General features: G+C 43.6%; 1 protein-coding gene across 1 annotated transcript in view; it reads right to left on the bottom strand.

The window, feature by feature from the left end:
• TMTC1 (transmembrane O-mannosyltransferase targeting cadherins 1) overlaps positions 1-26,865 on the bottom strand; it is a 151,280-nt gene that overhangs the window by 77,648 nt on the left and 46,767 nt on the right. Inside the window, exons 6-8 of the mRNA XM_063319125.1 lie at positions 15,622-15,703; positions 14,520-14,623; positions 1,720-1,909 (exon numbers count right to left, since the gene is read on the bottom strand). Coding sequence (XP_063175195.1) covers positions 1,720-1,909; positions 14,520-14,623; positions 15,622-15,703 — 376 coding nt within the window. The remainder of the gene's footprint in view (positions 1-1,719; positions 1,910-14,519; positions 14,624-15,621; positions 15,704-26,865) is intronic.

The following is a 26,865-nucleotide window of genomic DNA, read 5'->3' on the forward strand; positions in this document are numbered from 1 at the left end:
GCTGGGAGGCTGGTGAGCTGAGGCTGATTAGAGCACTTTGTGAAGAACACCTGATGGCTCTGGTTTCACTTGGGTTAGACACAAAAGCAGCTCACTTAGGATCCAACTTATTCCGTGTTTGGGGTTTTCAAGAATAAACACAAGGGAATCTACAAGATGAATTTCAAAGCATCGAGTAAGTAAATGCGGGAGAGCAAAATTCATGGTGCTTAACGCAACATTAACAGTGGTTAAGGGCAAAGCAGCAAACTTATTCTCACAAAAAATTAGAAGCTGCAGTTTCAAATCAAACAGTGGTATTCATCAATCCAGACTGAATTGTTTTGCCTTTAAGAAAAAGAAAAAGGAAGAAATATGTGATAAAACCTAGAAATTTAATGCACAAAGTGTTTTGAAACGTTTTGTTTTGCAGTTTGACAGAAGACACACAATTCAGTTATCCAAAGGAATCCTTCTGGATTATCGTTTTACCCAAAATGTCTTTGGATAATCCTGAAAGATTTTTTCCTAGCAAACCAACGACATTAATCTTACACATAGTGCCAATTCTGACAAGAGGAGAAAAAATAAAAAGCAACTGAAACTTCAAAGAACATGGGATAAGGTTTTTCAGAAGTGTTCAGTACTGGGCTAATGAGAATTTTATCATTAACTTCCCTGGGAACAGCATTAGGTCTAATACAAACACTTCTGAATATCTCTAGCAGTGAGTAATGAAAGCAGGAGGAATACAAGATGATGTACAACCTGCAGGTAGAACTAGTGAATATCTAATAGGGTATTTTCCCATATTTCCCATACAGCATCTGTCAATGTGTAATCTAAATTAATGACTCTGCAGTCTCAAACTGGTTCATTTTCCATCTCCTTATCAGGAGCACAGAGAAGACTGCCAGGGTAGACTGAAGCATGTACATGACCTGCACATTTTAGCATAACGTAGGTATTAAAAGAAAAACGTTACTCCCTTACTATGCTTTTGAGTGAGATGTATGTTTAAGGAAGAGAAACTTCTTTCAAAAATTATTACCAGCACACTTCCTAAAGAAGCTTCCACAACACAACTGCAGAAGCAATTGCCTGTAACTCCCTATGATCCACAAAGACACCCCTTTCATGTAAGTTTATATCTGATCTCCGACAAGTCCAGTCCAACCTCACTTTCATTTCTCCAACATGATTAATGGTAGATCTGAAACGTTGAAGTTTGGCTTACCACTATGTTATATACACTAAATAACAATTTCCAGGTCATTCCACATTTCCTGCATTACATTACTTTGCTGATGGGAAACCTGCTATATCCAACGTTTAGGTTTTAGAAGCATACTAAAGGTATGAATACAATAATTGATTTCATATGGCTCTGCAGGTGACAGTTCCCAGTCCTGTTTGAAGCAGTGACAAAGAGCCTAATGACTATGGGAGAGGCAGAGACGCTTAACAACTTCAGTGGCATTTGGATCATTAACAGTAATTGAATGCAGGACTCCAGGCCAAGTTTTGCCCTCAAATCAGACCAATTAGAGACTGACATTCAACTAGAGGAACTTCTTCATCTGTTAAGCTTGCCTGCGTTAGCTACGTAGCGGTATGTTTTTTTCCACCTCAATCCAATGCATTTGAGAGGAAAACTTGCGCTTACTGACCATTTCGTCCAAACAGTAGGAAACGAAAGATTTTAAACAAAACGTTGTATTGCGTGTCTTTTGGTGTTACCTTGAATGCAGCTATGCAGTGCAGGCTGAGCAACGTCATCACCAGCACCAGGAACACTGTGGCCAAGTTCCTCACGTCCCAGATAGACTCGATCAAAGGGATGCTGCCGACCTGCCAGTCATAGCACAGGGTGATCGGTGCCAGCAGAAGCCACGCATTGAAGGCCAGAAGGTAGGAATAAGTTAGAAACCTGCAAAAGAAAACAGGTAACGTAATATATGGAATGACTGCCAACACATGAAATGTCTTTCTTTGGCAATTACCATTTACTACATAGGAGGAAAAAAAAAAATTAGCTCTGCACTCACAGGCAATACTGTACCTCTCTGTCAATAAAGAGATGCTAACATAGGTGGGGGGCAATTCAACAAGTAATATAAAGAAATAACATAAGATCAATATTTATGTGGGTTTTATGCACCGGCCTTTGGAAAACTAAGAAATCTTCATCTCCCATTTGAATGCTGGATTTTTGAAGCGACTTTCTACCAGCTTCAACAATAAATGAGTAATAGCTAAGCAGGTACATGCACATATTGAACTGTTTCACAGTTCACTGCATCACTCCTGCAATACAAAATATCCCTCTAACTGGGTTTAACTTACAATTTAGGACCTCTCCTATGTGCACAACTTTGAGCAATTAAAGTCAGACGTCTCTGTCTTTTCTCTTTACATCCCGACACAGAAAGAAAACACAGAAGAAAGGAGGCACAGGGTGATTCTCGGCTGATCCCATCACGGCTTATTAGGGCTGGCGACAGCTTGCATGAGACAGCCACAGAAGTGATCGAGAAGTAGGGAGCCTTTCAAATTGTTGTAATCTTCATTAATTGGTATTCTCAATAGAGAGGAAATTAATGGGGAATGGAAATGGGGACTCATGCTGCCCTCTGGGAAGTATGCAGCGCTTTTAGAAGACTGAACAAGAACGGCATGTGTGCTTTCTTCTGCTGCTGCTTCTCCACTTAAAGAAAACAAGCGGAAAAAACCCCCAAAACCAGAAAAGAATAAAATCAAACCAACATCCCCTCTCCCCGCCAGCCTTTTGCTGCTTGGCACCTACTTGCCCAAAAGTGCATCGCACCTACTTTCCCAAAAGTGCATCCCCCCTCAAACCACATTTACCAAAGTTTGAATACTTTTGTGTGCAAGAGGCTGGAGATTATTCCAGCAATCATGAAGTCAACTAAGCAAATTGCAACAGCCTTAGGACAGACGAGCCCTTTCTTGCTCCACAAATGGAAAAATCCCCACTGTACACAGCACCAAAGACAGCAAATACTCAAAAAGAAATAAAATTATATCCTATCCTGCATAGGATTTCCTCCATCTGAGCCTGGCTGTTGTTATCACACCCAGTTGCCATGGTACCTTCACAGGTTTATTAAGACGATCACAAAGGATGCCCAAGAGATGTCAAGCCACATAGACAGAGGATTGTTTCACTTGCCACTTACAAACATACCTCTTCAGGGTCAAAATGCCACCCCTTACAACAGCATTTACAACACATATTTTATTTGTGGCAGAAGGGGTAAGACACTGAAGCTAAATGGGACTATAGATAGCCAGGCAGGATGGAAGTTCCCAGATGGGTGTTGGGCCAAGACGCAGGGATGACACAGGCCTAAAGTTTTATGAAAACATTTTTAAATAACCACAAACAGTTAGGATATCAGTTTCCCATACAAAAACCAAATGTCTCCAGCAGCACAGCAACCCAAGAGCAGGGAGGCTTACAGAGCTGAAATAATTTGTCATTGTAAACAGTGGAAAAGGCACATTCTCATGTCCCCGCCAATCTTTCTAAGCTCCCAATTCTGATGGAAAATGGAATATTCCCACATTTTTAAGGTTTCCAGCCATTTGGTACACGTCTCTTTCATCCCCCCATTTTCCTCCCCTTCCCTACCCTGAGGGAGTAAAGGAGGGGAAAAGGAAGAGAAAAATCCATCTTCTCTTTTAACAGAGGCAGCAATTAAAAAGACAGTTTCTATTTAAGAAAACATCCCTCAAAACCATAATCTACTTTTACTCAAAATGTTCTTACAATTTGGATTGTTCCCTATTTCAAAAGAAACAAACATGTCTTTTCTAATCACCAAACCGATCTTTTCTGGCCCGCATTACAGGGAAACACAGCAACGCAAAATCTGGTGGAGCTTCATCAGGCCAAAGCGCTCGCTCGTGATGTTACATGTGGCCTGGCCCCACCTCTGCTCGGCCAGGATACGAAACAGACTTCTTCAGCAGCCTCAATACGTCGTCAGCTCAGAAAAGGTTGCCGGCATTCATTTACAGCTACTTACCTAAAAGCCAAACTGAGACCCATTTCTAGCTTCACTTTTAAAAGAAACAACATGCCCATTTATGCCAATCTGAATAACGTCATGGCATACGATACTGTTACAAGTCTGCGTATTAGACACGATTTTCAGAAGCGCCGAGTTAGTTTTGCACTTGATGCCTTAGGAGAGCCCAGTTTTTGGAAGGAGTGTCCTTTTATTCTGTGGCATATTAACATTTTCAATAAGCATCACAGTATTCATGGAATTTTGTATGCAAACCACAACGCAGACCAGAAACCCTCCCCAGCTTCCTCGGAGTGGGCTGCTGGGTAGAAAGGAATGAGACGACATTTGGGATCTTTGCAAACCGCAGCAGTGCAGTTGAAGAGGGACTAGTCGCTTTTCTGCATCTTCACTGATAAGGCAGGAGCTGATAAATTGTTACACAGCACAGGGTAAATAAACACAGCTTGCTGCCATAACAAATTGAGTCAGTTTAACAAATTTTAAGAGGAATTCGGGGTAGGCAGATTAGTGTGCGTTCATGCATTTCTGCTGGAAGGTTAGGACAAACTGCAGTTGAAGATGAGAAGACACGCTCCAGGACGCACACTGATCAGGAGAGGTTTGTAAACAAGTCTCTCTTCCCATGCGCTTGTGGGGTTTCCATCTTCCTCGGGAGCCATGTGCACAACTCACTGCCAGAGGCAGGTCCTAGAGGAGATGGACAATCGCTCCGTTCCATTACGGCAATAATCTGTGTCTTAAATACGCTCTGCCAATAGCAACGAAGTATTTTAAAGCCTGTGACAGTCATTACCATCTATCTATGGTCGACTGGTTCACCTCTCCAGACGCACTGCTGGAGAACCCTTGGCCGCGTCTCCCACTGTCAAGCCTGAACACCCTCACTGAACGTGCACGTGCCACCAGCAGACATGGAAGCAAGACGCAGGAGAGCACTGCCTGATTTTAGGAGGCATTTGTAAGCTGCAAGAAAGCCTTGGGCGAGCTTTGATCCAAGCAAAAGTTTGGATATGCTTTCAGCACTGGTAACCTCTCCTTGAATGTGATGGATGGCTTGATAAAATAAAACATTACAAGCTATCGCTATTCCAGGTACTAAGAATAGAAAAATAACAGGATGCTAATAATAGTCACCGACAATTCAGTGCTGCTTTTTACTAGTAGCTCCTGAAAGCACGCAATATGTTTTTACACCTGTGTGGCTCTCGTATCCCTAACCAGGGAGAAAGCTAAAAGCAGGAGAAACTTTGGAAGAAACCTCTCACCAAAGCTGACACCACAAGGAAATAATTTGCAAATTTTGAAAAGACTCAAAGATTCATGGAGTCATTCCAGGAGCTAATTAAATTTCAGCAGCCTACCTGCAAATGGCAACAAAAGTATTTTCTTTTAATTAGTTGACTAAGTGAATTAGATTTTAAATTAATGAACTTCTCTATATTGCTGTTCATGTCTGCTGGAATTCCAAGGGAGAAAAATCCCTGCCTGTAACATCTCCCTCTCTATCAATTAATCCCAGGGATGACAGAGTATTACTGGTGAGGTGATTGGAAGAATCTGCCTCTTAATTGGCAATCAGTTTTCCCCCAGGCTGGTTAAGAGCATTTGCATTACAGCAGAGTCATTTTTTTTTTTATTTGCAAATTGAACACGGAAATCCAAGTTTCAGCCGGTATCAAGTGTTTCTTTTCACTTCTCAGCATCTCTGGCATGTTCAGAAAAACACAGCTCCTCCTGTGGGTAGCAGGTGTTGTCATGGCAATCCAGTTTGTTTAGTTTAAAATTTTTTAGTTTAAATGTACTCTTGCATCCTTTGTTTGAGATAAATACAGGATGACTCATTTCTAGAACCTGTTGCTGAAAACAACTATCTGAACTGATTACTTCTGCTGCACAAATGAAAGCTACAGGCTGCTACTTAAAGCTATAAACAGCACAACGGAAAAATACTCGAGGGATTGTCTGTTACCCTTTGTTGTAAGGGAGACTAACAAGCTTGGAAAAGCCCTGGCCTCAGTCCCGCCAAACCCAGGCAATCAGAGCACATGAGAATTGTGAGACTAACTAAAAAAAAAAAAATACAAGATTTCTAGAAATTTATGAGGAGTTTCACTTGCTTTTTGATTTTGGAGCATTTTAAGCTTCCCCCCCGCCCCAGCTCCCAGGGACTGAGATTGTAGATTTCTTTCTAAAACTGGGCTACAGGAGGGATCACAAGACTCAGACCATGCCCCACCAAAGTTGCATGGAAAAGTGGGGGCGGTGACCCCACTTTGTGGGTGCATACAGTGACCTACACCTACCACCTACACAGTTCTGGGACAACCCATCCCATTCCTGACAAACAGCCTTACCCCCAAAGACCCAGCCGGGTATCCACCTGCAAGTGGAAGACCTTCCTGCACTGGGGACTGTAGCAAGGCAAAGGCAAAATATTCTCCTGGATGGGGGGAAAAAATGGACCTATCTAGAAGACAGGTGATAACAGCGCACTTAACTGGTATTTGGGAAAAGAAGGGGGTGTTCGAAGAAGAAGCGGGGGATCTGAAACAGAAGCAGGAAGATAGTCGTTGCCCTTTCAGAAGTCTCAGACCTTGTTAATGCTCTTCTAAGACAACGACCTGGGCACCGTCAAGGACTCCGTGAAGTTTCAGTTCACTGTGAGGGTGAGAAGAGCTCCTTTATTAGGGAAAAGAGCTTCTCACTTGCCTTAACAGCTGAACTGCTTTCAGCTCAGGATTCTCTTCATCCTCTACAAAGCTCTAAAACCAAGTGTGTTTGATGAGCTGCTTCACAATAATGTCCTCCTAGGACACACGTGGCTACAATTATAACCAGGTGGTGATATTTAAGGATATTGTTTTAAAATTGTATGTATTCACGCTTCCCCTGGGGAACTGCCAGTCCAGTCATACCTTCCCACATGAGTTTATTTTCCTGCTCTGTATATTGTCAGCCTAAACATTTTCTTTTCATAGCCTTAGAAGAAAAAAAAAATAAAAAAATAAAAAAATCACACTCTGTCTATCCAGCACATTCAGTGATGGTGGAGTAAGACTACACAAACAAGCAACAGACAGACAAATCCCAATTTAACATCCAAATGCAAGTATCAGCTAGACAGAAAATACTTGCAAATGGGAAAAGTGCCTGTGTGTTCCCTTTCATCAAAACTTTTGTATCTAGGGGGAAAGAGCTACCAGTCAGTAGAGGATAGGAGTAGGAAAGACAAAGATATGGATAAACAGGCAGCTGCAACTTGATGAATAGCAAGGTAACTCCTCTGGAAGGTGGGTTTGTGCGCACCAAGAGCACAGGAGGAAAGGCAGACTATGTTGTCCTCTGTAGCCTCACAGCCTGAAGAGCTTTGATCTAGTGAATGGCTTGCTCTCAGTTGTTTCAAGTCTGTGGCTAAGAATCTGAAAAATATCAAATTCTTGAAGAGTAGAGACTTTCAAAGAGCCTGTGAATTTCCAGTGAAACCCGAGCCTGCTGTCGGAGTCTCAGTGATAGAAAACCTGGGATTGATCTCGTACTGTTTTCTGTCCGCAAACCCCACATGCTGTGGGTGAGAACGTGCCTTGTGATCAAATGTGATCCTCAGCTCGCCACCGAGAGCAGCATGCTCCAGAAGTCATGCAGCCAAACCCCCCCCAGCCACTGGTGGGCAACTGCTTCAGAAGAGGCTCACTGAGAGGGGCCTCTGGACCGCCACTAAAATACTGGTGGCTGATCCTCAGGAAGTTAAAAACCAGACCTCATAAATCCTCTGTGATATTGTTTCTGGAAACAGTCCCAGAGCGTTACCTACCCCATACCAACAGGAGCCAAAGGGATGTCCTGGGCATGCCTCAGAGACATCCTGCATGGAAGTATTTCAAAAAACAAAATGCGTTGCCTATAGGAGCCAACGTCCTCCGCTTTGGTTGCACCCCTCAAGTCCCTGTGTAGGCTTTTGGCCAGGAAGGCTTGTTGTGTAACTAGCACTTGCAGCAAGCACCATGACCCATTAAGAATGCTTATCAAGCTGATTTCCAGAGCAGTGCTACCTACCTGGGCCTGCTCATTAAACCAAGAAAACTTAACTGAGAGAGATGTTCAAATTTTTCACATGGCTCTGAGAAAGCATGTTCCTCTGGGAAACTGCTATTATAGAATGACCTTTGCTTTGTAGCACCATCTTCTAGTTAGGCTTCCCCCTGACCCTCAGGCCCCCCTTGGAATAAAAAAAATATATTTTACATTTCATGTATGGACTGTCTGGCCTCTGGATGGGCACAACAGCAATTCTTACCAACACTGTTGTTCACCCTTTTGCCTAGGAGCGACTCCTGGAAGCCTGCAGAGGTTACATGTAGGATTGAAGTTAAGCACCTATGGGCACACAATAGAAGACGCTGACAAAATAGGCAGAACTTTTCCATTCAGGAAGCATGTGCAAGCCTGGCTAATTAAGAACTGATGTATCACAGGGGTCCATTTTAATGCCATTTCCTACCCTAAGGTCAGTGAAAAACCCATACCAGAGTAGTTGGGTACTTGACTTCTATTGCCTTGGCAGAAATGGCTGGCACAGGGACCCACTTCTCCGGCACAGGGACTCACTTCTCTGGTACAGGTCTGCGCCGTGCCTCTTGGTAGTTCGTTCCCTTTGAAGTTACAACTGGGATGATTAAATGCATTGCTCAGAAAACAGTCACAAATCTCTACGAAAAGGAATATGTGCCAGTTTTTACACATAAGCATTTCTTCAGCTTTCTGAAGCACATTTGCAGCACTGAATTCTCATTTACCTGACTGAAACAGCAAAGAAATGCAGAAAGCCAGCTTACAGAGAAAGCAGTTCAACCACAGGACAATGTTATCTCAAGGCAGTCTTAGTAGAAATGTATTAACTATTTAACGCAACACGACAAATAAGCCTGCTTCACGCCCAGAGTGATCAGCCAAGGGACGTCACAAGGCAAATGCCAGCAGAAATGAATATAATTTGGCTCCTGAAGATATGAGTTTAAAAAAACATTTTCTTAGTTTGAACTTACTGGTAGGATTTAATGTGTTTCACACACCTTGAGACATGCGGTACAATGGACTTTTCCCGTGTCTTACCACGGTGTTAGTAATACAATCTATTTATCCAGAGGCCTCCTACTTCTTTCCCCTGAAGAATGGTAGAAGAAAGAAACATTGTGCAAAAACATCTGAAGCATGACAGCCCACCACTCAATGCCCTGCTGACACTCGAGCTGCACTTCAGTACACTGTTTACCTAAAGCTGGGTAGCTCTCAAAACCTTTCTAATTGCATTCTTCCTCGACTTTCATCTAATACAAGCAAGAATGCTTTAACAGAGGTTTGGGATCGGTTTTCCTATTGCAACAGCTTACCCACAGCAGATTTGGGAACGGCAAGTCGCAGTGACTGAAAATCTGTGTTCTTTAACGTAGGTCACTGGAGAAGGTACGTCCTTTCTGCTGCGTACAACAGCCTGTACGGACAGGCTCTAATGGCAGGGCTTATGATTAGCAGGATTCCCAACGCTTTCATTTCTGCCTCCGCTGAGAAAGGGAATGATGCGCAGATTTCAACTTCTCAGATCACCCTTGGCAAGCAACACACTGAAGGACATGGAAATGCGGCTTTCATTTGTGTCACTGTAAGTTTTAAGGTATTCGGAAATATTAGAAAAATCCAGTACCTTGCAGGGACTGAAGCATTCATATTCTGACTTCCAAAGCATTTATTTGCAGCCCCATTCACTTGTAATTTTAAGAACAGTAATTTAGTGAAAACACTGAACAGATGATCATTTAAGTTTTTTTAAAGATTGAAAAACTGTCACTATTTCAGCATATTTCATCTACCCATGGTTAAATAAACCATTATCTGTCTACTTTAATTTATATGTTGTCCAAGATTGAAGACAGGTTACAGAGAATATATACTCATGTTTTAAGGCCAAACTGGGCCACACCAAAGGTCTGTCGAGATCAGGATCCTCTCTACAGCAGTGAACACAAATTAATGCCAAGCAAAGCATATAAGAACATGATAATTTTTTCCAGTTTCTAGCTAGCATGATGTCCCAGAGTTGGATGTGGTTTCTGCATATTTAGTAGCCTGGATTTCTTTTTTTAACTTGGCAAATCTCTCTTTGAGCCTGCATAAACTTTCAGCACACCCACAGCATCCTGCAGGAAGGAGCTCCCCAGCTCAACTACCTGTTGCAAGCCACCTCCTTGGCTTGCTTTGAACCTGTCTCCTCTTAGGTTCATTTGATACACCTCAATTTCTATATGCTGCCCTCCTGCACACAATCATGGATGCAGAGACCTCTCTCACACCCTCAGTCATCTAATTTACGCTACAAGCATCATAAGAGCTGACAAAATCTCACCTCATTACTCAATACTTTTTCAAACCCGTAACTTACACCTACTCCTAATCTTAGCCATGCTTGCCAGCCTGGGGCCAAACTGCGCCTGTACAGCTCACCAGCTGACACAGAAACCTCGTGAGAGTTAACAATACTCTTTTGGGTTCATCCTATGTCAGACAAGACCCCCAACTCCAGAGCTAATTTTATGCATTTCACAAAGACTGTCACACGTTTCCAAACTACTGTTTTGCTTTTTTATTCCACTTCTTGTCATCAGTCTTCCTCCTCGCTCCACAGAGTTAACCAAGTCTTACAATAACTTTCAATTCTGCTGAAAACCATAACATTTATCCTGGTGAGACATGCGCAGTAACCCCATTTCCAGCTCAATAGAAATAAAGACGACTGCTTGCAAACTGAAGCTCCCATTTGTGCCCTACGTGATCTTCAAAGAGTTACAAAACAACCTGCCCACTCCCTGAGCACTAACCCTTGCTTCAGCCATAGCTAAGGTGTTAGTAACAACCTCAAGAACACCACCCAACACTGGCCTTTCTTTTAATTTCATGGGGCTTCTCCTTTCTGGTCTTGACACCAATCTTAGCCCTGCCCTTCCCTTCCCAATAGCATCCTGGCTTTAAGTTCAGTGCTGTGACCTAATTACTGCCTTCAAAACCTCGTTAAAAGCTTCTCTTCATATGCTCCTGCTGTAGGTGTCCACAGCTGAGAAACACACCCTGCTCAGCATCTTCTCTGAGGCTGGGCCATAACCACAAACTCTTCCACATGACTAGACACCCACCAGTTGGGCAAGCATCCACACACACCAGCACCTACTTGGATGCTGAATATCCTTGAGCCTTGACATCCTAGACCCTAACCTAATGTCACCCCTAACACTGGTGCCAGCAAGTTGTATCACCTCCAATCCACCTAACACCACTTCTTATTTCTGCATATTTAAGGCCTGTGGAAATACCAGGCTTTAAAAACAAGCTTCTCTCTCCAGCCTCCCTCTTCTTTGCACCTAAGCCCTGCACCTCAGGCTAGACTTCCCGCTGGCCAGACACACAGATCTTCCTGGAAACCAAGCCAACAACACTCAACCTTGCTGGCTCCATCTGACATTCAAGTCTTGCACTCATGATGACTTCCACAATGTCAGCTCTGCAGCAATAGCTTCAGCTCTGACCATGGTGAGATACAGTCTTGGGTGAGAGTTATAGTCTTGAGTCTGAAAGACGAGGTGAGGAAGGAGAAGGTTTGTTGCCAAGACAAGGGCTGTGGTCAGTAGGTGCATCATGGGCTGTCAGTTCAGAGACAGTCACCAGGTCTCTGTCTACCTTGCAATATTGACCACTCGCCTACTCAGCCACCCCAGCTGTGCAGAAGCTTACCCTAAGGTATCAACCACTTTGACTAATTAGTCTTCCTACAGCTCCTTGAAACTGGCAAGATACAACAACAAAAAAAACAGCTCTCATCTTCAATTTCTCATTTGTAGGTGGACCCCACAGGTCTAACATGAAGACTACTGCCAGTAGCGCAGCTGGGCCTATACCTAGCTCTGAGGCAGTCAGGGGGTCACTGACTGTTTTGAAGTGAAGTGTTAGGGTCTGGGTTCAGGAAAGAAGGTGTTGTTGAGCAAGCCTAACGTGCTAGCAGGTGGATCCTGCAGGCTTAGGGTGGTGCACAGCATCAGGATAGCCAGGTTTTGGCCTCTTTCAGGTTGTTTGGCTGCAAGTTCAAGGTAGCGGTCAGCTTAAGGTTTGAGTTCAGAGAAACAAGAATTGCAGAGAATTTATAGGCGGATTCTGCAGGTACCTCACACCTAAGGTGAAGGCTCATGCCAGGAAACTAGGGTTACGGTCAACAGAAGCTCAGGACCCAACTTCTTTCTATATCCTACCACGCCCAGAGGGTAAGGACCACACCCAGAGAAGGTCAGCAACAAGAATAGGGTGCTTGTCCTTGTTAGGGCAAGTGGCAGGTACTGAACTGCAGCAACATGTTGTCAGGGCACTGATGAGCTTCACCCACACTTAATGCCCATTGCTCTAGGAGCCCCATTTTCAGCCCTGGTTCCTGGATGGACATGGAACTTGTGCTGTAGGTAGCCTGTCACCTGGATGGACCCTCTCAGACATGTGCTATGATTTGTCTCTGCTCCTGCCTCTCACCCCTTTCTCCTGGATGGACTTTGGGCCAGTGTTGCAGCCTTGTCTCCAGTTCCATCTCCTGACTGGACCCTGACCAGGATTCAGCAAACCTACTTTCAGCTTCTGTTGTCAGGACCCATCTGCCTGAGCATCAGCCATGGGAGGTTGATGCTAGATCAGCAGAGAAAGAATGACCAGCTAAATTTAACTCTGCATATTAGAAAGCCATCTAATGGCTGGCATCCGGGCTTGCTGAAGGGATGGGTTTTCTGGATGGAAGATACAGGCTTCTGGATAAATTGTCTAAATGAAGGATTAAGATCAAGCTCAGCAGAACTGGAAGAGCTGGGCTAACTACAGGGTTTTAGAATCCCCCCAGAATAGTAATACTGTTTTTTACTGGCAAGGGTCTCCTTAATGAGGTTTGGAGCAGGTAAGTGTTGCTGGACTGCAGGTGAAGCCAGGGCTGCTGCCGGCACCATGGAGGACCTCAGCCAGCAGCGCTCTCACTTGTCTTTCATAAAGCCGTTAATAAAATCCACAGTGCCGGTGGTAAAAATAGTCACTGTTTCATACTCTAAGAATGACTTAGCTTTTGCATTTAAAAAAACCCTTCCCCTGTCATTACAAGACGAAAGAGACAGACAGACGAAAGACATTTGCAGCACGGAATACGTAATTGGAATCAGGCCGGGATCATTTATGACTTCATGACCCCCATCTCAGCATAAACATATCAAAAAGGGACAGCAGCAAATCCTTCACGCCGTGCCGCACAGAGTCTGGTATTAATGACTCTGCCAGAAATGCTGCAAACAGATCAGAGCTTTCCAAGTCAGACGATGTGCTTCCTGGAAGCACTTTTAGCCTTGATGGTAATAGGAGCTGTTGTCACATTATCCTAAAGGTCTCCCAGATGAGATCCAGCCCAACTCTGCAGCAGATGTTGAATAAGGATTGTTTGATCTTAACCTGTGTCTCAGCTGTGATTCCACTGTTGGAATGAGGATCCAGCAAGGCCAGAAAGTGACACAGAGGAGGACTGTTCCCATTTGCATTGGAGACATCACGAAATTCCTCCAGAAGCCCCCAAAATGTCTTTCCCCAGTTCAGTAGCTAACCAGAGCAGTCATGCACATGGCCCCATCTTAAGAAGAAATCAGGTTCCTACCACCTTCTTGGAGCACGGGTCTGGTTAGGTCTGGAGGGAAGAGCTAAGTCGCAGCTGTCACTGCCTTGCTGGTCTGGCCCAGCACAGCCCGAGGGATGTGGTATCAGCCCACCTAACCACACACCATGTCCCAAGCAAGGGGGAAAAAAAAAGTTACCAAATTTAGGCATTTATGTATCTTAAAAAAAAAAACAAAAACAAGTGATAAAATAACAAAAATCTGCTAACGCAAATTTCAGGTTTGTTGTTTTTAATTAATCCATGGAACCTATCCTTTACTTAGCCAGAGCTGCGCAGTACTGTGTGCCACCAGGGTCCTGCCTTCCACCTTCAGGGACCAGCCACGAATATTCCACCAACAGGCATGCTCATCCCCTGTTTATACAAACTTCAGCTGAAGCCAAAACTCTGAATGCTTGCATCCCGTATCTCAAGAGCAGCCATTTTTAAGGTTAAGGGTTAGGCTTGAGTCCCTGGGCTTTCCAGTCCTGTGCTCAGGCAATTAAATTTCATTGGGCTTTGCATAAAAATGAACTCACATTTTTCAGTAAGAAAGCATCTGTAAGATAACTCTACAGGACCCAGAGCATGCTTTGGGGGTTCAAATAATGATGGTTGCTTTCTATTCTAGACAGAGCAATAAGGAGAAGTAATTAAGTTAAAACAACAAAACAAGTTCTCTCATTTGCCATCTGTAAAACATTTTAGCACAGGGAAAAACTAATGTCAAGGCTACACTTTTGAAATCTTTTGTTTGATTAGTGGCATTGTACCTTGTCAGTAAATACGGTGAGAATGAAGCTGGATTGTCCTGCTCCGAAAACATCGGCATGGATCCTCCCATTATCCAGAGGCGGAAATACAACACGAGAATCACCTTCAAAGAAGAGCATCTCAGTTAGCAATGTGCTACTAAGAAGAACTAAGCCTCCAGCAAATATTTTGCTGTGATAGCTCTCCATGCTCTGCTCCACTCAAGGGAGTCAGCTCAGCGGTTTAGGCAAAATTCACTTTTGCCACCCTGCGCAGGGTGACAAACATTGTCGTGTCCCCCCACTTTCACGTGTGCATTACTGACAGCAACTGGCAAATCTCTGCTACCCACAACAAAGGCAGCATTTGGAAGGACAAATCCATCACCCTGCTGCGGCTCAGGCTGCAGAGTTTTGCTATTGACCTCTACCTAAATACAGAGGGGGAAAAACACAGCTGATGTCTTAAAAGCTATTATTGTTCGCTCATGCTGGCACAGGTGTAAGGGCAAGCTCCGTCGGCGTTTCCCATGCTGTGTAATCCTAATCCCTGGAAGGACTTCTGCAGGCTGGCACTCCCCCACCTTTCTGGGAGCCACTTGTCAAGGGAGAAGCAAGGGGATCCGGCTCCTAGAGCAGCACAGGGAGTCGCACGCCCAGCAAAGCCCCGTGGAGGTGCCGGTTTTCTCCTCTACAACATGTCAAGTCCTGCTTGGAGCACGCCCAGCAGCACGGATTTGCAAGGAAGAGCTTTTCTTGTGACTCTTACCGAGCCCTGTGTGCTGAAACTAACAGCATGCCACTGAAAAGTCAGCCCAGCACCAGAGAGCCCCCCTGGTTTTCGGGCAGGAAATACTTGCTGATGATTATACGGTTTTAGAATCATAGAATCACATCATTCTATGAATTTAAGGGCAACCGCTATAAATTAAAAGAAAATTTGAACTGAAAACACAGCAATATTCTTGTCTCTGCTCAGCTGAAGTTTTCTAGACTATTTCCCAAGACTAACTTTCTGTTAAGATCTACCATCAATGCTTTCCGAGTCTTTTGGGATAACACCACACAACGTTCATTCTCGTCACATACACAGAAATACATGAGCAAGTCCATTTGTACTTACGTAGCTTATCACCAAAGCTGCTCTCTTCAAAAAGGGCCTTGCAGTATACAAGAAATTCTGGTTGTTATTTGCAGTCAGGTAGCTGAAATAGAAGGAAACAAATATTTCTCCAAATACTTTGACACTATAACTCATTTTTCAAACTGGAAAAAAAGCTGCACATTGTTTTAGCCACCCTAAACTAACGTGCAGCAATAATGACATCACTCTTACATCACTCTTACTCTTCAAAGCTCTTTCTACATGACTTCAGTAAAATATTGAGACCACTTCAAATAATACACACTATAATACACTGCAGTTTCCCCATCAAAATCTGGGTTTGTTTTGCCTTTTTTTTTTTTTTTTTTAAATCATCAATTAACTCCTTAATCCCCAGAAAACCCCCATGCGTGTCTCACTAAGATTGCTGTCTTCAGACTCCCAGAAGACTGCACCAAGATGCATTTTTAAAAGGTCACCCAAACAGAGCAATTCAATTTTAGGCCATGATTAAAATGCAAAAACTCCTTGTTCCCAGCTCCCTGCTCAGTCTCTAGAGATGGGAATAACTGTCTAGCAGAAGTGAACTTATTTTAAGCTCTATTTTTTTAAAGTGTATTGTGCACCCTTAAGTTTCATTTTAAGTCTGCTGACAAGGTGTTATGATAATTAACTGCACAGAGACAAACACACAGGTGGCTTATCATTGTAGGAGCGTTCATAAAAACCTTCCTGTTTCTCAATGAGTAAAATTAAACTGTATCTGGAGCCAAAACTACACATTTATTTTAATACAGAGTAGAAGCACTTGCCACATTCTAAGGAGCTTTCTTAATATAACAAACGGTGCCATACCTATGGCATTAATTCAATGATAATTCCATTTCTATTGAACTTACAGAGTCTTCATCATTGTAATAAAGCAATGAGAAACAAAAAGAAATTCAGAAGAGACAACAAGAATATTTTTAAGCATATAGGAGCTGGAAAACTATTGAAAAAACGACAAATAATTTTAAGAAGTTATAAATATCAAGTAAACAAAATAAATTCAAAAGGAAAACATTTGCAGGTTCCTCTGTGTAACATACAATCAGTATCAGGATACTCTATTTAAATGATTTACCAAAACCGCAGCATGAATCACCCCACCTGCACGCAAGTTACCTTTCCAAGCATGAAAGCATCATACATTTCTCCCGTGACCATCTAGCATATAAAACGCATCTTATTTCCTCTCCAAATTCCTCAAGACAGTCTATCATCTAATTGCTTCCACCCTTCAAGTCTTCGAAAAAACAAGATTGCAGCGCTTCATAATGCTGCTAAGAGAGTCTTTAATATCTGGCTTTTTGTTCAAATTTTCTATAGGAGGAAGTTTGCAAGCCTGGTCACCATGGCAAGATGGAGAAAAGATTACACTGCAGACAAAAGCACCAGGGGTGAAGCCAGCAAGATACAGAGGCAGCATTCAACAAAAAGTATGAAGTACATCTGGGTGCTCTCTACAAAATAACCGCTCTCCAGAAAACTTTCCCCAAGTGCCATGCCTAAAACTTAGGAACCAAACCATACATTGTAAAGCCAGCCACATGACTTTCAGTCTTTGGTGTCTACTTATTAACAAGTGTTGACATTTAAGCACCGAATCTGAATTAAATGTCAGACTAGTCTTCAAGGGCTGAACTCCACAAAGTGCAAAGTTTTTTTGAGCTCCCACTGATTTTAATCAGGCTCCAGCAAGTACAAGTGAGATGAAACTAAGCCTTCAGCTTTCTCTCTCCATGAAAGGTCAGGTTGGCCTTCAAGTGTTCACCATGGCCCTGCTCCAAAGCCCACTGGAGCCAAAGGGAAAGACTCTCAGTGACTTTAATAGCATTTGGATCAAACCCCGGTCTTTTGTTCCCTACTGGAACCTTTTATGAAACTCAACCCTCTCGTGATTTGCAGGGAGAACAGAAGTGTTGGGTTGCATTTTGTTTATATTTTTATGGGTGGAGGGAGGAGAGCCCTCTATTAATCACGCTGCCTGACTCTTTTCAAGAACCTGTTTTCACTCGATTGTAGTTTTAACTAACTGCAACATGTCGGGCAGAAATTTTCCATTACAAATATTTGCTTTAGGTGGAATTATTCTAGGAAAAGATCAGCCAGAACAGTTCAGCTTTTTCTCCACGACTTCAATTAGAGACAGAGGAGCACTTTTATCGGTGTCAAGAAGTTTGCCAACTTCATCCTTGAGAAACGGCAACACCTCGCACCAGTGACCTAAAACTCTCGAGGTGGCCGTCATCTCCGGGCCACATGTTTGCCACCCTCCAGAACCGCTACCTACGGTCAGGCAACCTAAGCTCGGGGGGCAGCACCTACAGGGAGGTGGGGGCAGGCAGACCCCACTGCTTTGCCACGCTCGGTGGGGATTTGGCTTTTAGCAGATCAAGTTTGCATCAAGGATGTTCCAGCTGGAACAACTGCTAAGGACAACGCACTGTTTGTGAAGGCAGCCCTTCAGTGAGAAGAGTAAACTTCATTTTAGGCTGCTGAGGCTCGGGAAAGCACGCCTGTGCTTCAGGGCCTTGCAAACACTGATCCAGTTCTGGAGACCACCATAGAGCATAGAGAACGCATCATTATTACCACCTCTCTGTTCCCCCTCAAGCCTGGCCTGAGGAGAAAATTAAAGACAGAAAATGAACATAAATGGAAGAAAGGGGTTGCTCTTTCATCCTTGGCGGTACAGTACAGGAATGCTTATTTTTAAAACACCATGATTTTGACTTTTTTTGTGTGCCTACGAGTAAAATGCTGCCCACCTCTCGCACTTCCTTGAGGCAAGCATAACACCATGCAACTACCAAACACAGTTTCAAGGCATGAGTTTACCTGCAAGTGAAAGTTAATTTGAAGTAATCCACCAAATTGCAGGGTAGCTCTGGCCACTGCAGAGCAGGCCTTTTGAAAGCACTTCAGAAAATCCTGCCAGGCCCCTCACAGTTTATGTTGTGGAGCAGTAACATCTCCAGGAAAAAAAAAGAAACCCCTGCACTGACACCAACTGCAAACCACCACCCTGTGCTACAAAGCACATGGGAGCAAGAAGGAACCAGAATGAATGCAATGGGTAACTGGGAATGGGTGAAGCAACAGAGTTCAGAGGGCCCTGAGCTTTCTGATCCTTTCTAGAAATGCTTTTGCTACTTCACAGCTTCTGTTAACAAATGTTTCTTTCCACCATAGTTCAATGATGAAGAATCAAAGCTTTTCCAGTTTGAGAAAGGGACTATCCTGAAGTCTATCTGGAAACCACAAAAGATATCATGGTTCATTGCTGTCCACAGCTGTCCGTAATCCAGCTGATCCCTGTAAATCCATCAGATCAACCTGTGGGAGAGGCTGACACATGTGTGTTGTGCTCAATGCATCAAAGCTTTACAAGAACCATGTGGTCTTCCAGAGTACCTTACTGAGGCTACTTCTTGTTTCAGGGAAGGTAACTAATAAAACATCTCATGTCTGGTGCAGGCCAAGAACAACATGCAGCTTAAAATCAAACAAACCTGGATGAGGAAGTTTGCTAAATGTCAGTGACAGACAGACAGCATGTAAAACGTAGTAGCGGTTTCTACATGTAAAACTGCAGCTTGCAAACACATCTAAAGTTACACTGAACTTTGCTCAGACAACCTTAAGATCAGCCAAAGCTCTTTATTTTGTCTTTAGCTAGGACAATCAAAGAAATTACTATTACAACAGTTTAACTGGTTTATACCTGTTTTAAATAGCTGCCTTGTATAAAGTCATTTACAGGTCAGATTTCCGTGCATTTGCCAACCACACCAGGCTGCCAAACATCCCACTGTTCCTGGGAACCACTCCCTATCACCTGCTCCACCCCGACCAGTGTAATGTGGCTCCCCATGCCAAAACACACACACACGTGTTCATTCCCACATGAGAACAGGCGTGGGACAGATGTAGGGAAACTGTACTGATGGTAGCTCCGCGCAGCAAACTGCTACCTGCAGAGCAGGCGAACATTTCAAGGTGTGGGTCTCCCGCATTTTCATAATGAAATGATAAAATTAGAGGAGGCAATCCAGATCGCCAGGTTTGCTAAACGAGTGTGAAAAGAGCCCATTTGGGCAGAGGTTCCACCTCTGCCTCGTGCCAGCTTTCCCACGAAGCAAACCAGCATGTAATTGCCTACTCGCTGTCTTTTAAAAGACTTTCAGGAATACTCCCTAAAGCAACCAGAATCACAACAAACAATAAATCCAAGAAATGCTTAATAATGCAGGGACTTCTCTCGCACAGTTCAAGCGGAGGCCAAGACAGATATTTGGCAGCTCTGGCTTCCTGAAAAGCACGGCTCATCCTGAAATCAATTACATCATCAGGGCACTTGGAGGTTTTATAATTGAAGACAGCAGGGTAGGTGGCCTAGTAAAACTCAATACCATGCAGTTTACAGGAATGTAAACTTTGCTGGTACCAGATGGACTCCGTGTTAATCAAAACAAACTTCTCTAAGAAGCAGGCAGCTTTTTTAATTTGCCTGTACCATTGGAGGCATCTAGAGTTTACAGAAAGGAGCGGGGCAGCTCCTCAGCTGCCGTTCATTGCCACGGCTGTGTGAGCCATTGCAGACAATATCGGCAACACATTTATCCCACGCTGCAGCTGACTCAGCTTTGCTATAAAACATGAACTCGCTCTTGTGTTCTCTTTGAAGGCTTTCTCAAGGGAAACGAACAAACAATTAAGATGTGTGATGGATGCTCCCCATTGGGGACATCTAAAAGACCAACACAAGTACGCGGTAGAACAAGCTTTGATATTTGGAGAGCTCGTTTTGGCCAGGCCCCTCCACTGTAAGATCATTGCTCCCATTTATATTCCTCCCAGGAAACACATCCAACTCCCACCAACTCCTGGTATTCTGAACTAACGTTTTCAAAACCCTAATAGGGGGTTTCCCTAAAAGAAAACACTACAAGGATGAGTATAAAAGCAAGGCTGTCAACTTATTCTTAATTATCGATAACAGTAATACACCTCTAATTGAGACATTTTTCAACTTAGAAGGTGCTATTTTAAGCGAATGTCCGAGTTTCAGATCATTGGTAAATGCACATCTAATCCCAAACCAGTTAGACAGACTTCCCTGCTGATAATGCACAAGTTTAACAGGAGCCATATTTTGTCCATAGAGACCACCTTACCTTTTCTACCTAAAGATGACCTCCTTATAATCTGTCCAGACAGCTACATTTTGTATTGGAGAAGTATTGTTTCAACCTAGCTCGGCCTATATTCCTCCTTGAGGACAACCACTGAGGGCCAAGCATACATGGTATTCGAGGGAGAAAACAGGAGTGAAAAATCCATCGTGAGGTAAAAGAAATTGAATAAAAAAAGAAAAACCAATACATTCCAGACATGTCTGGATATTTAACTTGCTTAAAATACCTGTCAATGCAGGGAAATAAAATATAAGTTATAGCTACAGGTTTTTCAAGGGAGAAAGACAAGCCCTCCTTCTTCCCTCTTTATGAGTAGTCTTGACATTCCCTGCAGCATGTGTGGCATCCTTGCTCCGTATCTCCCTGGAGAGCCCTAAACCCCAGCCACCACTACCCACGCAGACCCAGATGCATAAACACACACAAACAGAATCAGTTTTTACAGACCCTTTAGGGGACCATAGAGAGATTTTATGAAAGTCACAACTGTTTTAACTCATTTGCACTGATAACGGCATGTATCTTGGTGTACATTTTCAGATGTGACAACAAATTTGGAGTTCTTGCCGTTTATTGGATTTTCAGGGAGAGCACAGCATAACTGTATTGCTATATACAGCAGAAAAGGCGATCCCAGTTGTGGCTTTTCCTTATTCTTCTAGGCAATACATATCTCATTCTGTGTGGGATGAAAGCGGAGGAAGAAAACTGGGAGGAACGGGGGAAGGAGGGGAGAGAGGCACAGTAAGAGATTAGGAATAGAAAGAGAAAAAAGGAAAGTAGCAAAATGCACTTAACGGATCAAAGATGTGACGAAGAAGATGAAAAAGGGCTTCCCTTCATACCAGACATTCCACCGACGCGACAAGGAGACAAGGTGGAGCAGGGCTAACAGGAAAAATAAGACCTCATCAAAGCACGGCCACCTTCCGCCAGATCTCAGGAAACCGAAGCACCATGCCTGCAATTTAAAGCTTCCATCGGTTTCAGCCATTTTATTTCCTCTGCATCACACACACTTGAGGCATTAAAATCCACCATTAGGCTCGTTATTCCCTGTCCTAGGCCAGTTAAGGGCTGGTATAGAGGTATTCCAAGTAACTGCACTATGAGCAGCACTGGTAGCAGCTTTGGCTGCTCCACACGTTCAACTACAAACCCCTGTTTTCAGCTGCTTGTTCTTTTAACAAGCTTTATTTTTTCATTCAGGCTGAAAGGAGCTTGTGTCAAGCTGAAATTGTTTTCTTCTTTGAAAGACTAAGGTTAAACAGTTAGGCTGTTCCTGAAAAAGCAATTAGAGAGCTTTGCCCATGTCCACCAAGTTGTGCAAACGCTTTACCAGGAAAACTTCAGTGGTTCCATACTTCAGAGCAGGGATTTGAAATTTAGCAGAGAGACTGCAGAGATGCTCCTGTTGTTGCTTTCAGCAACAACTCACACCACTTCTGGGCACGTGACAAGCCACCAGGGAAAAAAAAAAAAAATCTCCATTTGCAATGCTCACTAGAGATCTCTATCAGTTCCTCGGAGTCTCCAGCCCTACCAAACAGCATCTATCAGGGGCCCGCAGGAACAGCACCAGACTCTCCTTGCAATTGCTCCTACAAAGCCATTGGGATACGCGATTCTCTCTCCTGCAATGCCTGTATCCAACCTGGAGGAGACGATGTACTTGGATTTCAGAGGGATGAAAATTTGTGGCTGAAGAAGAGGCTACGTGAGTGTGTGTTACAAGGAAGAGAGGGGATAAAAGAGGGAAGATAGGCAGGAGAAGCAGGAACGGGAGCAAAGAGGATCAAGGACTGGAGAGAAAGAAAGATGGAGATGCAAGGAGATATTCAGACCTCTGCTGCTGTTAAAGATCCAGCGTCAGCATCCAAGCAATCCACTGCCACTGGAGCTCCACTCACTTGTGTCCCCAGTGAGCACTCAGGAGCTGGGCTGCGGCACCAGAGGCAGGAAAGAGCCGGCCTTCCCCAGAGCAGCTCAGCTTAAGAAAGCAGCTGTGCTTTTGACGAACCAATCTAGCAGGAACAGATGGACCCAAAACCACAGAGGACAGCCAGGACTCCAACAGACTGACTGCTGCTTTCGTGTCTTTGCACAGCAAAGAGGCAGCAGCTCTCAAATAGTCTTCTCCAAAAGGCAGCACAACACCCATGGGCAACACTCGCTCTGCAGAGGAGGCAAAAAGCCTCCAGGCTTGGTAAAGCGGCCTGCTTGCACACAGGCAGGGAGCGTGTGGTCTGCGAGGTATCTAAAACACGCTCCCTAATAAAAAAAAAAAAAAAAAAACCTCACTGACTGGCCAGCTTTTATGTGAAGAGAGGAGGAGGTTCTCCTCCATTCATGCACAAGGCATCGTTATTGCGAGTGGAAATTATTGAGGTGTCCCTGGGAACCCAGTGTCCTAGTAAAAATTTACAAACAAGCCATAAAAGATGCGGAGGCCTGCTGCGTTGCTTTGATGCTCTCCATAAAGCGTTTCATGTCAGTAAACACACACTGGTCCAAGTAGCCTGCTAATTTAGAGAAGGAACCATGGTGGCTTTAAAATTATGTATGTGCAATTAGGGAATTAAGGCTCCAGTTTTCCGCTGTTTTCTTTGCCTGAGATCCCCGGTAAGCAAGCGTGGGTTGTTTGGTTTTGGTTTTGTTTTGTTTTTTTAAAAAAAGAGAGAAATTTAAAAGTTTACAACAGGAGAGAAGACAAGGAGTAAGTTCCTTCCATCAGTAAAATATGACAGAGAAAGAGCACAGGAATCAGTGTCTCTGAGATTGTCAGTCTCTTTCTGATGAGCATCCTGCATTCAGCACAGGAGAGGAAAGATATGCATCTCAAAGCAGGAAATAACACATACCACTGCTAGCAACAGCAGACCATCCCGGATTCAAACACAGCACCAAAAAGATCAAGTAAGGAATGGAAAAAAAAAACCCCAACCAACAAGAAGAACAGGACAAAACAGAAGCCGCCGTATTCAGGTACACTACCTACTTCTCATGGACAACACACACGGCACCACGCGGGCAACCAGCCCCCAGAAGACGCAGTGAGGAGCACAGTCCAGCTGTAAATATGTCCAGCGAAGGCAAGAGCCCAGGCACCAAGCCCCAAGGCAAGGATGGATGCTCTCCCCCTACCACAGCCACCAGGCAACCCCGGGAGCAGCAAAGAGCTCCCCTAGAGAAAAAGCCCATCACCTCCTCCCTTCTCCATATGTCAGCCCTAAAAAAAGTGATAGGCACCAATGAGAAGCACAGGGGTAGGTAAGGGTCGGCTGGTCCAAATCCCAGCTCCTGAAACAAGTCTTTAAGGAATTTAAATAACCTACTGGTACAGAGTTTGACTTGAGGAAGGAGGGGAAGAAGGCAAACTTTTAGAGCGGAGCCTGCTCCCAATCAGGGCAAATGCTCAGTTGTGGGTTTTTTTCTTAAATGTGCTTGCTGAACTTAATTATATTTTTTGAAGTCATCATTTGGGGTCAGCCCAAAAAAAAAAAACAAAACCCAAACAAAACATTTTGCAATGCTTGGAGAGGCACATCATGTTTGAGTTGTGAGCATTTCTGGTAAATCAAGCGAAAGTGGTAAGTGAAAGTCTGGTTTCAGGAGGAGACATGGGCACAATTTGCAGAGAAATGCAGGGAGGAAATAAGTGCCTGGAACCCCTGTAAAAATAGCCTGAAGGGTATTGCTTTATTTCAAAACCTATTTGTTTTGAATTTATTTTTTTTAATTCTTACATAATTTACTTGTGAATACAAAACTACTTTTCAAATTCAATTTAAACTCCCATTTTTCACTTAACCAGAGAGGGGGGAAAATGACACATCCGCAGCTTGAATCCTCGAGTTTGAGATAAGAAGATGGAAAGAGTATGATGGGGTAGAGGGACCATGGACCTTCAGGACAGTAAAACAGAGCGTGTATGGGGAGCTCACCAGACTTCATGTCCAAGAACCAATTTACAGATATCTAGAAAGAAAGGTGGGGGGGGGGACACAGTCATGCATTTGATATTCTTGATAACCACCTCTACCTTCAGCCAGTGAGCTTTAAGGGCTGGGGATGGGTTAAAGGACCATGCTAGTACAGGAGCAGGTACGGAGCAAGAAGAGAGCAAGAACTAGTGCACAGCGCACTACTGCAATAGCAACAGAGGTGTTAATGAAGACCAAAAAAAGCTTGAGTGGATTCTCATGAAAATGCCCTTTAAATTAAACGAGCTTATAACCTATTCAGTTACACTGAGGATTTTCCCAAATTCACACGATGGAAAGGGATGGTCCTTGTTTGGATCCAGACTGTCTGTCAAAAGCCATCAGTGGCAGAGCCACTAAATACAGCTGTATTGTCCTCAAGCTGAAGCTTGGCCCGTTTTCCACAAACTTTTCCTTCAAAATGAAACCCAGGCATCAGCTACTTAAAAAACAGTTTACTGGATGTCAATGCTGAATACTTCAGGAAGAAGGTATTTCCTTTCCGGAAAATTCTTAATCTGACATTTGATCTGGCATGTCCCTTTGCTTCTGTCAGATTAAATAAAGCGATTCGTAAATATGTCACAGCCATCTCTAAATACAAAATAAATGGTAAAAAGAAAAACAACCCTTCCTCACTCTTTTCTTGTTAGAAAACCGTCTGTTATTTTTAACATCCTCAAAAATAGCTTGTTCTTTTTAAATATGAATGACACGAGTCTGTTAGCAATATAGCGAAGAAGCAAAATAACATTCTTCAGAGCTGGTATCCTTTCAGAGAAACTTTTTGATGTTTGCAATCAAGTGCAACTCAATGCCAAAGTTCTACTGCAACACAGAAAGAATCTGAAAGAAAACAATTCAAAAATTGGCAGCAAATGACTTCTTTTGTCAGCAGCCCTGTAAGTAAATTGTGCCTGTGCTATTACTGTTGGCATGAAATACCAAACACTGTACTTCCAACAACTTTTATCTCTGTCGCTTTTCCACACAATCATCTACACACAAATCCTTAAATTCTTCAAATTAAAAATGGACCGGTTCTTTCATCACAGACACTCATGGTTCGGTTATGATAGGGTTCATCTGTGAAAAATTAAAATTAAAATCCGCAATAGCCAGTAAAGATTAGTAGCTTGCTTTAAATGGATTTCCTCTGCAAAGCTATTCTTTATATCTCATCTAAACAGATAATAAATGGTAAAAGCCAAAAGCACATCAATAAAACAGTAATTCCGAAGCTTGGCAGAATTAGAAAAAATAATTACATTTTATCCTATTTTGACCACAAGTCAGTCTCATCTATTGCCAGAAAAATACAACCACAAATATTCCAGTCTTAAGTCACTAAGATATTTGCTTTGAACTGCATTGGCAGCTTCCAAAAATAAGCAGTAGCAAGAAAACGACATCATTTTGTAGTCTCCATCTCCACAGAAGTGGGTTTAAATTCTGATATTTAAAAGCCTGGCAAGCATGAAAGATTCTGCACAGTTGCTCACAGGAAAGCTTACGGGATGTTGCACTCAGCCAAAAATACGAGCAGCTTCTGCCCCGGGGATTTTGCAGCAGCTTGTAATGCACTCCCCAACCACATCAAACTTTTGCAGGACGGGGCTGGAGCCGGCACTCGGTAACGCTCAGATGCGTATTTGTAGGGACAACAAAATCGTCCCACATAACCAATAGTCTCTCTTCCACAGACACCCCACGCCTGAAGGCCCATCGCCCATTTGGGGAAACCCATGAAAATGCATCGTGAAGTTTGTTTGAGGCTTGGTCACCCTCCAGCGTAGTCATGGCCTGGGTTGTTCTGATAAGCCATGACCAAAATCAGTTTAATAAGGTCATCTCATCCCTTCCACAGCCCCACTGTGCAACGCGCCTCCGCACTGCCCGAAGGGACACCTGCTCTGGCTACCATGTGGGGCATCCTCCAGCACCTGTCCCACAAGCCAACCAAAAGGAGGGTGCGAGGACATGGGCAGACAGGGCCTAGTGGGCAAGGAGAAGGAGCCACACATTGCAGGAAAAGT

This window comes from Chroicocephalus ridibundus, chromosome 1, assembly GCF_963924245.1.
Source record: "Chroicocephalus ridibundus chromosome 1, bChrRid1.1, whole genome shotgun sequence".
NCBI classification, from domain to species: domain Eukaryota; kingdom Metazoa; phylum Chordata; class Aves; order Charadriiformes; family Laridae; genus Chroicocephalus; species Chroicocephalus ridibundus.